We start from the raw sequence: 16020 nt of genomic DNA on the forward strand, positions 1-16020 counted from the left end.
CAGAGCGCTGGCCTGCAGGAGGCAGAGGAGACGCAAGGAGGAGAAGAGGGAGGAGAGAGCGCTGAGGAGGCTCCATAAGCATGAAGAGAGGAGGGCGGGACAGTGGTGAGTAACGCACCTCTACTCTGAAAGCACTGTACTGACTATAGTGTTCATCCTTTAATAATTCAGGTTTAGACTTCGAGCAGCTGAAGAGAGACGGGTGTGTTTCTCAGGAGTTGGTGGAGACCAAAACAGAGCTAAAAATACAATATTATACCTTTTTTACACAACAATATAATCAGGTGACCTGAAACATTCCTCTGAATTAAAGCTAATATCGGTTTTCATCTGCTGGATGTTTCTAGACTCTCTGTTTTCACGACCATTTATGATGCTGGTGGTGAAATTAGTTGTTGTCTCAGGCTTTTGCCACCCTGTTCTCCTGATGCTGGGAGTTCTGGTTTCATGTTAATGGTGAAAACATAAATAACTGTTACACAGGCCAAAACAACAGCATCAACAAGAAGACATTTTGAGGAGATCAATACTCAATAATAGTATTGTTTATATTGCTTGTTTGATATTTTATGCCCTCTATGTTTGCTATCCACTTTGCTGCTGTAATACTGGAAATTCCCCCGCTGTGGGACTAATAAAGGAATATCTTATCTTATCTTATCTTATCTTATCTAGAATAACTTTGGTGTTACTGGAGTTTTGACCTGAATCTGAAGCAGCTAAATGGAATTCAGCCATGTTTGATTTTCAAGGCTTCTGTAAAAAAGGCCTTTGAGTTTCTAAAAGATACTTTATTAAGACATTTGTGTACTTTTAGCATTGCAAACTCTCCTCAGATGGGTAATCCATCACAGAGAACATCCTGCCGTGTTTATGTTCGGCAAAGTTACTTCACAGCTGTTAATGTGGCTGAAAAATTTGTGTGTGTGTTCATTTGCTGGTGGGAAGCTCCGACATCTGGGACTTTCAAGTGGGCTGCAGTCATGTGCTGTTTGTCTTCAAAAAAAGAAAAGAAAAGAAAAGAAAAACCTGTAAGACAAATGATAAACAAACACAGAGGTCTGGAAACAGATGATGAGGATTTGGCTGCTTCTCGCTCAAAACATGTTATGATGAGAGTACATCTGGCGAGCTACCAAACAAAATTTGATTTCTGCAAATATATGTACGATAGCACATGAATGCAAAATTTGAGCTCAGAGCTGCGAGTCAAAAACCTGAAGACGCCCACGCAGAAAAGAACGTAGGTCTCCGCCAGAAAATAGTCCCTGGAGCCACGATCAAACATCCACCACTTTTATGCATGAAAGTTAGAATTTGAATTTAGGTCTGCTGGCTGACCGCTGAGCCAACCGTGGGCCCACGTAGATTCAACAACACTCGATGTGCTGACTGACGAGTTTGTTTCACCGTGTTGTGCACGAGTGAAAATAAAAGACAGATCAGTAACCAGCTCCCTGGTTACAACGAGCGTTGGCACAGCAACCCATCAAATGCATCTGGCTGTGCTTAATGGGGACAATCAGCACAGCTATAAAGTCTTTCTGACCAATGGCGTCGTGCAGCGGGTTCGGGTTAGGGTTAGCGAGTGCTGAACACACTCGCTGCACGGAAAGTCGTGCGCCAGTGTCGGCCGTCGCTGCCATTTTCAGATATGCAACAATGCAGTTCAGCTCCTGGCACAAAGAGGGAGAGAGGAGGAGCATGGCTAAATTGATTTTCAGCTCTGCTCTCCTCTTGCCCTTCTCACCGCTCGTCTCCTTGTTTCCTCTCCTCTTCTCTTCCTTTCCTCTTTATTCCTTTACTTTTAACTCTCTCCTCTGCTGTGCTCCCCTTTCCTTCTGTTGATTCTTCTCTTCTTCCCTGCGTGCATTCACTCATTCCTTTCATCCATCCTTTGCTCTCCTCTTCATCTGTTCCCTTTCATTCTCTTCTCCCCCTTCCTTTCTACTCATCCTTTATCCTTTCCTCACATTCTCTTCTTCACTGTCTCCTTGTTTGTTTCCTTCCCTTCCTTGTCATTCTTTTCCTTCTCCTTTCCTTTGTATTTCCTTCCATTCCCACTTACCTCTTGTCCTTACCTTCTCTTTCCTTTTATCCTCTACTCTCCCCTTTTCATCCCCTCCTTTCCACCCCCCACACCCTCCCTTTTTCATTTGTTCCCTTTCATCCTCTTCTCTCCTCCTTCATTCCCATCCAATCATCATTTTACCCTTTCCTCCTTTACTCTCCCTCTCATTTTGGCATCCTTATTTCCTTTTTCCATCTCCTCTCCTTTTTATTTGTTTCCTCTCATCCTTTCCTTACCCCTTTTTTCTTCTCCTCTTTTTTCTGTCCTTTCATCCTCTCCTTTCCTCTTCTCCCCTCTTCACCTCTTATCTGTCCTCATTTTGCCTTTCCTCCTCTCCTCTTTTTCCTTTCCTTTCCTCCGACCCTCCCCTTTTCAATTGTTCCCTCCTCTCCTGTCCTCCCCCCAGTGCTCCAGGTTCTGGTCCCATGTTCAGGTCCACCACAGTGGCAGTGGAACCAGCAAACCAGGCCAGACCAGAGTTTGTGCACAACTGGGCCGACATCCACACAAGCAGCACCACACTAGGAACAAGTAAGCGCTCTTATCTGCTTAAAAGGCATGCACTCTGCAGCTTAAATAGTTTATGAGCATGTGTTTGGATTTGGTGATGGGGATATCACTCTTGATATTGAGGGATTAAACAGAGTGTGGTCTGCTGCAGAAACATTGAAAAGCCTTCATTAACAGCCCACTTTAGAAAAGACATGAACAGCTCTCACATCTTTGCATAAGATGTAAAATGCACATGAATGCTTTAGGGAGGAAGTGGTACACAACAAAACCGGAACATGTACTGGGCAATTACAATCTGCATGAAAACTGTTCTGCATGGGCACTCGGTCACACCAGCAGACTGAAATCAGTTGATTTCAGTGGAATCGCAGCAATTGGCTGCATTGAATCTGCTTTACTACAACTTTGTTCGACTTTGGGGAACTCTGTCATACGAATTCCTGCTATTGACCAATTACAAAGTGTCTTGACAGTGCTGACCTTTGAGTGAATATAGAGTCCCAGAACAAAGAAAGCTACTGTATCACTTCAGAGACACTGACCAAAATGACAAACCCCGCCGTGTTGCAGTGTAACCTGCTGCACAAAACAGATGCAGCATGATTTGACAGGAGGAGCGGCTGGTGTCTCCACTTTCCCGCTTTGTGTGTTAAAGGGAAACTTTATTAGAATATGGGCAGTAGTACATGTCAAAAGTATTGATACTTCAATACCTTTTCGATACCACATGTTTAAAACCATACGATCTCCGCTAATTAAACAAATAAAACTGCTTTTCTAAAAGGCTACACAGATGAAACAATAGAAAATCAACTCATCCTCCACCATTATTTTGAAGATGACTTTTTCAGTGACTTTTTCTGTATCAGTACAGGTGCAGGTGGCTAATTAAATGGGCAGAAATCATCCTAATTTGTGTATGTAGGTGTTTTTTCTTTTTGCCATAGAATTGAAAGAGGTGTCTAATATTGTTTTTTTATACTAGTATTTCATTGAGGATTAAACATGACAGTATCAGTGGGTTGCATATGCAAATGAACTGAACTTTTGCCAGTTACAGATTGTACTTCCACAGACTCACTAAACACAGCTCACATGGTCAAACCAGGCAGATCAAACACGAATCAAGATTCTGTTACTGCACTGCCTGTTTCTCGCCTCAAATGTTTTCAGACATATTTTAGTGTATTGTTGAGCTGTAACATTAATAAGAAAGCTTGCAACAAGGTGCCATTTTATGTCTGCTTGATTCTGGACGAGCCAAAACCAAGCACCGCCTGACTTACAGTCCACCATGCTGTGGTCCAGTGTGGTGCAGTGTGTTCTGGTTGTTGTAGGTTTTCCACCTTTTAATCAAAATGAAAAAAGGTCATGTAGCACCAATTTCAAAAACATTTGCACCTTTTTACCACACAGACAGCCCAGTTTTATTAAAAGACCACCTCTCCAGTGGTGAAAAACTTTACAGGATTTGGGCGTATCTTCAGAGCCTGCGTGTAGCTGCTGCAGGCTATGGCATTGTTAACGAGCACCTCCTCAGACAACATTAAGAAAGTCATCTTCTTTTCCTTGCCAAGGCCATCAACACTGAAAACCCTCTGCACGCCATGGTACATGCCATTTTTTGTAGTTTCTCTGTCACAGTCAGAATTAGAAGGTAAGCATGGCGATAGCAGATGTAGCAGCAGTAGAAGCTTCTTGTTTGAAATGAGACAGGACAAACCTTCCCGTGCTTTTGAGGGTCAGGGTTAAATGAAAGACAGAATGCAAACAGGCTGTATGAGGACTGTAGTTAAAGAAGAACCTTGTCGTGTATGATTCACCTATCTAAAGCTGATGTGATGCTATCAGCTGGTAAAATCCAACAACCCGTACTCTGCCGTCAGTATCTTCTGTGAACTGACTACCTTTACAGCTTTGCATTAAGTATGAATCCAGTTTTTCTTCGTTAACATATTTCCTAGTTCTCGTGACCAAAAGTGAAACTGGTCACTTTTGTACCTCACCAAGTTTTCAACATCTCTTTCACAAGGACAGGTGAGAGATTTTGCCGTGACACCCTACGGTCACATTTATTGTTGCAGAGCTCCTATGCACTTTTTCCACGCCACCTTTATTTCTACTTCAGTAATTTATTTATTTCCAACCTGCTGAGAAAACGTGCACTTGGTTGCTAGTTTATTAGGTATACCTCGCTTAAACTTCTGCAGCCAGTGTTTTCTCCACACCATTCGTATCAATGACGGTTGACTTAATATTAGAAACATCTCTGAACATTACCATTTGATTTATTACAGGGTTTTTGTATTGGACTGCATTAGTTTTAGTTAGTCTAATAAACTGGAAAATGTATATAAAAGTCTGTCTGTGAATATATAGTTATAAGACTGAGTTTGGAATCATATTTTCCACTTAAATTAGTAATTCAGTCTGAATTTGTTCAGATTCTGCTCCCTTCAGGTGCATTTAAGGATGCAAAATACATTATTTTTTTTTATGAATAAAGAAAGCATAATGTGAAATTTGGTGACAGCATATCTGTGTCATTCGTCACCCTGTGTTTTCTGAGAACATATCAGCTGTACATTCAAAAAACTTTTCTTCTCTCATCTTGAAGTTGAAAGTGATGGAAAAGTTCGACAACTGCATTTAAAGTCGACCCTCTGCAAGCGCTAAATGTATTTTCACTTTTAGTTTTGGAAGAGTAATAATTCATTTGTAGGCTTCTCTTCACAATCTAAAATATTTAACAAAAGGGGTTTCTGGTGTTAGAGGAAGGCACATTACGGATGACTTTTAAAGTTATGAGTCATCTTAAAACCTTCACTCAAGAAATAATGGTCTGAATTATCTGCCACACTCTTGTATAGGCAGATGAATGTCTGGCAGCATGTTGTGCTCCAAAATGAATATATAAAAACGGATATTACATGTTCGAATAAAACCCTTAATCTTTCATTTTTTCCCCATTGCTAAGAGAGCCACACATTCATCTCTGTGCTTATGTTTTTTCTTAAGTCCATCCTACACCCATAAATCACATTCAGATGTGTTAAAAGCAACAAAAGAGTAATGGTGAAGAGCCAGAACGCTGAATAAATGCATAAGGAGCTTACTATATGCAGAATTTCAAAAATGAATGCTTTTCTGCTGCATGTGTTGTCCTTTCTTTGCAGTCAGGTTGGGCAGATAATCTTGTTATGTTTTGCATGTAAATGTAACCAGTGTCAGATGTTGTAATCCTTTCTGCTCTTCCTCCATCTAGAGCCTCAAACCCCTCTGATCCAGCCCTTCCTTCCCCTGGACCCTGCACTAGAAACCAGACTCCTGAGCAACACACAATGGGCATACGGCCAAATGGACTCCAACAACACTGCGACTACTGCTGCTGAATCCTGCATCCTCAACAAGACCCAAATGGACTACAATGACCTGACAGGCGCAGCCATTACGACCAGTGCCAACACTGACGACACAAATATCAACACTTCTACCAAAACCAGCCACTTTAACAACATCCCTTGGGCTCATCATTATTTACACAACCCTGTTATTTCTAATAACATCCCAACTGCCACTGATACCGCTGCTAGTGGCTCCATTTTCAACAAAACTGCCATGGCCAGCCTCAGCAAGAAAACCAACACCACCGCCATCATTTCTAACACCAGCATCAGCAGTAGCAGAGCAATGTGTGGACCAGTGGGATCCTCAGACTTCCAGTCCATCCCCAGCAGAGTCCGTCCTGTGTCCTTCTCGCTGCCCAAAAGGAGCTGTGTCCTCCTCCACCAAACAGCTGCCGTCTTCATCCAAGCTGGACAAGGCTCTGGCTTGTCGGGAAAGCAAGACGATGTGACGGTGCAAGAAAGAGCCAAAGATCTGGCGGAGAAAGTTGCAGATCAGCGGCTCAAATCTCCAGTATCTGCAGACGTGGACAATGTCGGTGTGGATCACTGGGACACTGGAAAACAGTGCAGTGTGGACAGTAAAACTGCAACCCAGCATTCTGAGGATGGGGCCAATATGTCTACTGAGAGGGGAACTGAAGGAATGTCTGGGACTGAAGCCCACATTTCTTTATGTAATCGCAATGTGATCAGAGTTGGGGACTCTGGTATCAGTGGGAATGGAGCCCAGCTCTCCTTATGTAATGACAATGGGACTGAAGCCCAAGTCGACAGTGAAAGTGGGGCTGAAGCTCATCTTTATTTAAACAGTGGGATACCAGATCATACCAGTTCTCACAGTGTAAGCACAGTTGTGCCTACAGATTCGGTACGAGGAGACAGCGGGGCTGAAACCCAGGAAGATGTAGACAATCCGGAGTTAAACCAGACCCAAGAATTGAAAGATGTGATTTGTCCCACTGATACTCAGCATCAGAAATCAATTTCTGGTGTTCTAAATGAGATTAAAGAGTCTTCAATCCAAAGACAGCCCAAAGAACCAAACTTCTCTCCATCAAACTGGGCTAAAGAACCAGCTTCTTTATCTGCAGGTCGTCCCAAAGAGCCGTTCTGTCGCGTCCTGAGCCGAGATGGTAGCAGGGTTCTTCTCTGGCCGTCGGAGATGGTCAGCTATACCAGGATGTCGCCCTCCATCTCCTACAGCATCAACCCTCTACTGTACGACTTCAGAGCACATAACAGGGCAAAGGAAGGGGTTGAGAAAAAGAAAAGAGGGCCGGAGGAAGGCAGGGAGCGAATAAAGCCGCCTGTGATCAAACAACCCGACTGCCAACAGAGGCAGGAAGTTATGGAGGGAGGAAGGGAAGGGAAGATAGATGAAAGGGAAGAAGAGGATGAAGGAGGACAGGCAGGAAATCCTGTGGAACTTGTAGCCCATTGTAGCGCCAGCGACGCAGTTCCGGACCGCTGCAGCTGCCGTGATGAAAGCGCTTTAAAATTTGTTCCCGTTTCCACAGAATGCCACCTCGCACCAACGATCGGCCTTCAAAAACCAGGGAGGCGGAGGAGGAGGAAGAGGAGGGGAGGGGTGAGGAGAGGAATGAGGAAGAGGGGGAGAAGGAAAAGAGGAGAAGAGACAGATAGAAAAGATTCAGAAAGGGGAAGAAGGATAATAAATAGTCTTTCTGAGAATCAGATGTTTGAAGGGAGAGGAGAAGAGAGGTTGAAACGAGAGGGCACCGAGAAAGAGGAGAGGAGAGAATCTGGGCTATTAAGTAATCTTGCAGCACATCAGCTGGTAGGAGACAGAGAAAAGAGAACGAGGGCAGAAGAGAGACAGATAAGAGGAGATCAGACAGAGCGAGAGAGGGCAGGTAGAAATGACAAGAAGAGAGGAGAGCTATTAAGTAATCTTCCCATGAATCGGTGTAATCGGTGTAACCAGCTGTGTCTGCAGGTGAAAAGGGAGGCCAGCCAGCATCAATCCCAGCAATCAGCCTCCGGGTGGGGCCGGGGGCTCGGAAAGCTCCTCTGCAGGGGTGCCACATGTAACTCGGTGATTAGCCCCGTCCCTGGGTCTGTTATACAGATGCCATGCTGTCGTGCAATTACACCCGACCTGGCTCCGAATGACAGAGAGACGGAGGAGATGCACAAAAATACACAAGCAGTGAAGGAGGAGGGGCGGAGAGATGAGGGGCAGAGGAATCTGAGGAAGACAGAGATAAGAGCTGTTCAGGATGCTAAAGAAAACATGTGTAACCTCATGATTAGCGGTGTTTCTTTTCCCTGTCGAGATGCAGCGTGCAAGCAAGAGATTTGTCTTGTTTCAACACCTTGCAGGGAAACAGCATGCAGACCAGCGATTAGCCTTGTCCCTGCTCCCTTTAGAGAAACAGCATGTAGTCAAAGACAAACAATACCTGCAGGACGCAGCAATCCAATGTTAGGCCTGGCCCCACGCTGCTCTGCACAACAGACGGAAACACAGCCGAGAGTTAGATCAGCTTGCGCAAACATGACCCTCCCTGGTGATGCCGTTTCAAAGGAAGTAATGTCGAAGACAGCGGCCGGCAAGAGGAAGAGGGAATCGCCGGAGGCTGGGGAAACACCTAGGAAAAAACGGAAAAGGGGAAGGAGACAAGCGAGGAGAGTTACCTGTGCTTTGAGACAGGAAAGAGCTTGTGTTGAGTTGACCACTAGCCTCATTGTGGATGAGGCCTCTCGTATGCAGAACTCCACAAAGGCGCTTAAACTCAACAAGACTGGGACACTTCTGAACAGCTGCCTCAGTTACAACACAGCTGAGAGTGATTCAGAGAAAAACACTGACTGCCACTTCCTTTGCAGGACTAAACACTTTGTGTGTCATGACAGAAATAACAGTGAGGACACATTCAGTTGTAACACAACTGACAAACTGAGTAAGTCCGACCGCTGTTATGACAGCAAAGGCAGCAGCAGCCATTTTATCTGTGACTCCTCTGGAGGCGAGGACAAGAGGAAGAGCTGGACTGAGAAACCTTTCAGTGACAGTCATGCAGCAAGTCACCACAGCCAGTGTAATGAAACACATAACAGGGATGAAAAAGACCATGATTCTGGCATCTGTAGGGCTACACCTGACAATCCTACGCGTGACAGACACAATGCGAGCTTCGGCAAAGACGAGGATCCTGCTCCTGCTCGTGTGCATGCTGACAATCTTAGCTGTAACACCACGGACACACCTGTGGGTTTACTCCAGAAAGACTCTAATGATACGCATCTTGACCACTGTCAACACAAGCAAAGAGAGGGTGAAAAAATGTCCATTGACTCTGATTCCCATAACAATATGACTGATTTTAGAACTGCAGTTCTGAGGTTTCACAGCGCAGACAAGAGTAATGGTTGCTGTAACTGTAAAACCAAAGATACATGTACCAACCACATAAATAAGAAAAGTGGCCCCAGTGAGGAGGATAAAACCAAACTGCAGTGTCACATTCAGCAGGAAAGCAACCTCTCTGATCCAGTAATTGATTACAAAGCTCACAGCAGTATTGATCAAAGCGATGCAAACAGCTGTGATGATATTGACAGTGGTCAGAGTGATTACTTTGACAGTAATCGTGTCGCTGATTGTAATCACTGCACGAGCGTTGTTGATAAGAGCAGTGCCTCAAACGCAGTGGAAGCTGTCACACCCCTGAGCGTTCATACGGACCAGAGAGAGGAGGGAAGAGATGCTGAGAGGGAGAGACAGGAGGAGGAGCAGATGGAGAGGAAAAAGGTGAAGGAGAAGCAAGAGGAGTGGGAGAAGGAGTGGGTGAGGAGAAAGGAGAGAGAAAAAGATGACAGGGAGAGAAGGAAGGAGATAGATTTTGAACATCTGTACCCAGAGAAGAGGCCTTGTTTTCCTCACGCCCTCCCTCCGCATTGCATCCCCCTCCATGCCCCTCTCCTCCTCCCGCCTTCCCTCTCCTCTTCCTCCTCCTCTTTCTCCTTCCATCACACCATCATCCAGCATCACCTCTCCCTCCTGCCACCTCCCTCACACCTCCCTGTCCACTCATACCCTCATCTTCTCCCCTCTTTCTCCCCACATCTCTCGCCTCTCACTCTTAATCCAACTCCTGCTCCTCCACCACCACCTCCTCCTCCTCCTCCACAACCTCTGCCTCCGTCTTTCTACGCCTCATCTCCCATCCCTCTCCTGGATGCCCCTGGTCTGTATCCCTTAGCAACGGCGTTTCACCCCTTGCAGAGTCACCACCCGTCTCTGTACCCCCCACCCCATCCTACAGTCCTACCCTTACAGATGTTGTTCTAAAAACCCAAAAAAGAAGCGAAGGAAAGGACTCATGAAAGGACCATTAACACTTTCCGAGGAAAAGTCATGAGGTGAAGCAGCTTTCATGTGTCATTACCTGCACACTCAAAGCGAGGATGAAATGCGAGGGATGACAATATCAGGAACACTTAGGATAACAAAACCGATCTTACTTAAAGCCAAACCTCCGGCAACCTCCTCACCCGTCTGTACACTCCAAGCACTGATTCTCACATCTGAAAAAATGATGGCTAATTATCTTCATCAGTCGCAGTCCTGCTCAAAATGAGCCTCAGGTGCGCAGCCAGCAGAATCGTCTTGGGGATACACAGCTGCGCTCGTTTCCCTCGGCAGAAATCAGTCGATGGTCCTGTTTTGCATTTTAAACCACTGATTTGCTTGGTTTAAAGCATGTTGGAAATTTTAAACTTTAGTTTATGACTTTGAAGGACGAATCCATCATTGTACACTCTCAGATATCGTCAATCTGTGCTAATAAATGCAGGATTTTTTTTCTTGTTCAAATTTACATTTTTCTCCCCTGACAGCTTCTACTTCAGTTGGTGATTTCCTGCTTTTCCCTGAATGACTTTCAGCGTGCCCGATGTGAGCATGTTACTCTCAGCTCAAGGTTATTAATGACCCAGATGACCTTTTAAGCTAGCCTCTGTTGTGTTAACCTAGATCAGGAAGTCCCAGTAGAGGGTTCAATCAGTTTTTCTAAAAGGTTGAAACAAGATCCTGTCCAATCCATTTTGTTAGCAACATATGTGCCATTCTTGCATGATACCTGAGATATCAAGACTTTCAGACAGCTATGAGGCTAAAAGAACTACGGAGCTACAAGGCTAATGCCACAAAAGTTACATCAAAATAAAATCTGATATATTCATAAACAAATGCCTCCACTTCAGCTCACTTCACTGAACCACTGCAAATATGTAACATTCTGAAAATTTAGTCTTATTTTTCACTTATCCGATGTGACTGCAGGGCCTTCCTTGTGATCCTAGCCTGCAAAAATATTATGAAAATTACTATAGGATACTACTGTATACTAATAGTGTGTAGTATGGAGCTGCGATACAGCTTGAATTCTATTGCACACAGGCCTACTGGTCCTGTCACTAGTGTGTAAATGAAATTTTAGCCTCCTCTGCAGCATATTTCTCCCTGTATGACTGTTGAACATCAGAGCAAAATGTTCCGTTTAGAAATAAGCCTTTGCTCTTTGATTTTGAGGGAATGATTCCAGCATGTGACCTTTACTCTTGACGTTTTATACTGTTGATTTTCTACCATCTTGCTCCATTGCCGCTGGGCTGAAAATACCCCAACATGGCGAATAACTTTACATTTAGTGACTCATCCGAGGAAACAAAAGCCAAAACATACTGATTCAGCTCGTCATGTGACACACCCGGCTTCAACAAGGTCACATCCCCAGGAGAGGCAGGTGAGCAGTGATCACAAAACAACATTTTTAATTTTATTAAACCTGTTGTCATTCACTGGTTGTTTGCTGGAAGTTGGACAGGTCAGTTTTCCACAAGAAATTAACCCCACAAGTATCTCAGCATCTTTTCATTCATGTGATGGGGGGATGAGGATTTAACCATCTAAGACATTCGCTTCAACCCAGGCAACATGAAGGAGATGGAGACAAGGTGTCCGAAGTTAAATAGCAATTTATTCAATGGACTAAGAAAATCTAAACACTGCTGAAAACAAGGTATGAGGACAATTATGCTAATAAAAACCATGTAAAACAATGTCAGGAGGAACTACAGCCAAACAGATGGAAGGAGGGTTGCTGCCTATCAAACGAGAAAGGTTTAGGGGATGAGCACTATGGAAAATGCAAGAATAGAATAAACTTAATTGTCCTACCGAGGCAGACCGTGGATCATTCATACCAATGGTGCACAGCTTGGACTCTCATATTTAAGTTTATTGCAGCTTGTTCAACGCATTAGTTGCATATGGGATAAAGGAACCCCTCGCCAGTCTTTCTTTGCAAAGGGTATTTTATAGCCTAAGAACAGCTCAATCTGAAGGAGGATGAGTGGTTTGTCATTGATTACAGAAAAATAAGGATCGAGTGCAAGGTGCAAACACTCCAGTGCAATAGAGGGAGTGGTTAATCTGTGTGCTAGACCCTGGTTTGAACAGTCCCACGATCCCACCCCCCTTCCTGGATCAAGTTCTGACCTAGAACACAGAAGCAATAGGGTGGGCTGATGGGAGATACAGACATTTACTGCTATCAAGGAAAACCCACGTAAAAAAAAACACTAGCACAGAAATACATGGAGATAAAACCTTTTCAACAAGCAAAAGAAATAATTCCACAATGAGCAAAACTACCAGATCACAAAATGGGCTCTCACTGAGGGCAGGAGGAGGGAGTCCTCTTTATCATCAGTCACAAACAACACAGGGAGGCATTCTAGTAAATATCTGGACTCAAACACTGAAGCAATCAGTCAACCCTCTAATCCTCACTCAGAACCCCAAAGTATTAAATAGCAGGGACAAAAACAGCTCAAACAAACACTGCAAATTAACTCGCAGCAGAGATGAGGGACAGTATCTTTACAGCCTAAGGGTTGGTCTGGTATATATAGAGGAGCGCAAATGAGCTACACCTGGTGCCCGTTGGCAGCTGATCAGGCTCTCTTAAGGTGGACTGACCTTTAAAGTGGACCTAGCTATGAGTAAATTCATATGCAGGAAGTTCAAAGTGTTCCATCCCAGCTGCACTTTCCTATGTGAACAGCTCCTCAGGGTGGATTTTTCCTCTGTAAAGCTGTGGGTTAGGACAAAGCCACATGTGAATGTGTGTGGATCTGCCCTGCTTTGTTCAAAATTTCACTCTCAACACCCCCTACTTTGTTCATTAAACGCAACATAATTAAGAAAACGTGACTGCATCTTTTTAAGTCCAGAGAGCTGCTGCCGACAGCGTGACGCTCAGACTTTCAGAGGTATGAGTAACGATGAGGGAAGTGCAGAGTAACTCCCACACTTAGTAACACACTGTTTTTCTCAGACATTTTCGCTCTCTGCTCTGAAGTCGAACATCTGGCTGTGATGGCTTTGGGGCATAATTGGCAGCGCCTATCCATCTCAGCGACTACAGATTATTCTGGTGCAGACGGCAGTGACAAACAAACAAAAACAAATAAAGATATGCATGACAACAGAACCACAAGAAGCAGATTTTATGGGCGGATCAGAAGTTTTTCACTGAAAAATATCTTGATCCCAGCAGACACACTGTTTGAGCATTACAGCTGCAGCCCAGTTGTTCCCAGAGGTCGTCAGTGGGTACCACTTCTCACCAGTGGATCTCCTGTATGTTGGGCATGTTGCCATGGTGACAGTATGGAACCCAGGGTGACATAATTGCACCTTTTGCTTCTTGAGGTGTTCATGAACAGGTAGCAACTCGAAGCTCACAACTTCTTCGACTTACAGCGCAGAAAAAAGGCAAATCATATTTAGTTGGTGTGACAGCACTCATACAGAAATGTGTCCTCTCCCTGTAGCTCCATATCACAAGGGGTTGAAACCATATGTTCTGTATGAACGATAGGTTTTATTTATAATTGTGATTAAACTGTGTAAATTAGAGAAGAACAGAAGCTGTTACTAGATGTATTTTTGTAGAGAAACCTCAGTTGAATGAGGCACAGTTTTTGTATCATGTATTCTGACGCTATTTTAACTAGTAAATGAACTCCACACATACTTGATTTGTCCTCTTGTTAAGCTGTTGTACATATGTTCTTTAATGTCCTGGTAATCAATTAATGGGTTTAAAAGGCTCAGTTTAAGTTCCTCCAGAAAGCAGTTTTTCCAAGTTTTGTCAATGAAATGTATTGAGATCCTGATAAACTAATATTTGACAAATTTTGTGTAATGTAATTTCAGCAGCCTCATATGCACAGATATTATCCCTCCTAATATAATAGATCTAGAAAACAAATTACTCTGAAAATGGAAATAAATCAGTAGACTTCATATCGGTGTGTCTTGTAGTCATTGTGTTTCTTTTAAAGACAAAAGAATCACCTGAGAATGACTTGCTTTCATAAAAAGTCCATTATCAGCAGACAAATGTATGAATCGATGCCTATTACCGCCAGCGTCCTGTAATTTCCCCTGTGTGTCAAATAATAAAGCAAGAAAAGACAAAAAGAGTGTGGAGCTCATTCAAAGAATATTTTAATCACGTTTCAAAGTGAAAAAAATGGATTTTAAACCTGAAAAAGAAAGACGCCAGTGAACATACACACACTCCCTCAGCTGATCAGATGCTTTGGGACTGAGACTGTGTGTGTGTGTGTGTGTGTGTGTGTGTGTGTGTGTGTGTGTGTGTGTGTGCGCGTGTGTCTCCAGAAGGCACTAAGACAGCTGCGATCATTATGTTCAATGACTAAAATAGCGTCAAAAGTCAACATGTTCAACACCTGGGGCTGTGTGAGTGTGTGTGTCTGATGTGTGCAATGTTTCCATCTGTGTGTAGGCGTGTGTGTAGATGTGTGTGTGCCAAGTCAAGTTCACTTTATTACCGAATCAACGGTTCTCAGTAATTTGCTTCAGTGACCTTTAAAAAACAACAAGAAACCCTCTGACATTAAAACTTGACCATATGGAATTAGTTTTAAAAAGTGTGTGTGTGTGTGTGTGTGTGTGTGTGTGTGATCTTTCAGCTCTGAACTCTTCTCTCTACTCACGGTCTTTTGGATCCCTTTTTCCTCCAAACACTTTCCAGAAAGCTTGATGGATGCCTCCACTCAGGCAGGCACTTTATGGTGAACGAGTTAATATAGACTCAGCGGTGCACCAGCAGCAGTGCATTATGGTTTCCTTCCTTCGCTTCGACCACAGAAAGTACTCAAAAACAAGTTAAGAAAACCTCAGCGGTGGTTAATTGTGCACTTCATCAGCAGCAAAGAGACAAAGCCTTTCTGAAACACGTCCAGTAATGAGCCGCTGTGGCTCCTGTCACTCTCTTTGGGCTTAACGAGAAACAAAATACGCTGAGACATTTATGACATTTTCATTTTCAAAAATAACTTTAAAGTGATCTGGATTTATTATCCAGAGGAGCTCGAAGGTAGACAGAAGGACAAATATCTCATAAGAAGGTTGCTGGTGGCTTATAACATGTCAGAATTAAAAAGCTGTGTAATTTTAATAAACATAAAGACAAATTTGTAAAAAAATAAAAAAATAAAAAAAAAATCAATACTTATGTTTCAGCATTAAAATTTTAATGAGATTTTAATGCGAACAAATGCCTGAACAAAAATTGTCCTTTGGTTTTATCCTGTTGCCTTGTGTGCACAGTCCTTCTGTCTTTGTGTGAATTGGACAGCTCCGGCCAGAAAACCCAACAAAAAAGTGAAACCTGGCTCATCCAGTGGACAAGTACTTTCCACTATTAGTGCAGTGTTTTGGCATCTGATAAGCCTTCAGAGTCATGCATCTCTGTGCAGCTCCTTGCATTGTTTTAACGCATGCTAATAGTCCAGCGATGAGACTTTGGCCCTGGATATCCAAAAACTGCCAGAGCTGTTTTAAAGAGGCCATAACACGCTCATTCTCAGGTCATACTTTTATTTGAGGGGTCGACTCAAACAGGTTTACATACTTTAATGTTCAAAAATAGAATACTTTTCTCATAGTCTACATTGCTGCAGCAC

At 43.5% G+C, this 16020-nt stretch overlaps 1 protein-coding gene across 1 annotated transcript in view; it reads left to right on the top strand.

The window, feature by feature from the left end:
• LOC143327900 (uncharacterized) overlaps window positions 1-14509 on the top strand; it is a 63136-nt gene extending 48627 nt beyond the window's left edge. Inside the window, exons 3-5 of the mRNA XM_076742543.1 lie at window positions 1-105; window positions 2478-2602; window positions 5850-14509. The exon at window positions 1-105 is cut by the window's left edge and continues 32 nt beyond it. Of these exons, the coding sequence (XP_076598658.1) occupies window positions 1-105; window positions 2478-2602; window positions 5850-10306 (4687 nt within the window). The 3' untranslated portion in view covers window positions 10307-14509. The remainder of the gene's footprint in view (window positions 106-2477; window positions 2603-5849) is intronic.
• Window positions 14510-16020: the final 1511 nt, after the last annotated feature.

The sequence above is a fragment of the Chaetodon auriga genome, chromosome 11 (assembly GCF_051107435.1).
Source record: "Chaetodon auriga isolate fChaAug3 chromosome 11, fChaAug3.hap1, whole genome shotgun sequence".
In the NCBI taxonomy this organism is placed as follows: Eukaryota; Metazoa; Chordata; class Actinopteri; order Chaetodontiformes; family Chaetodontidae; genus Chaetodon; species Chaetodon auriga.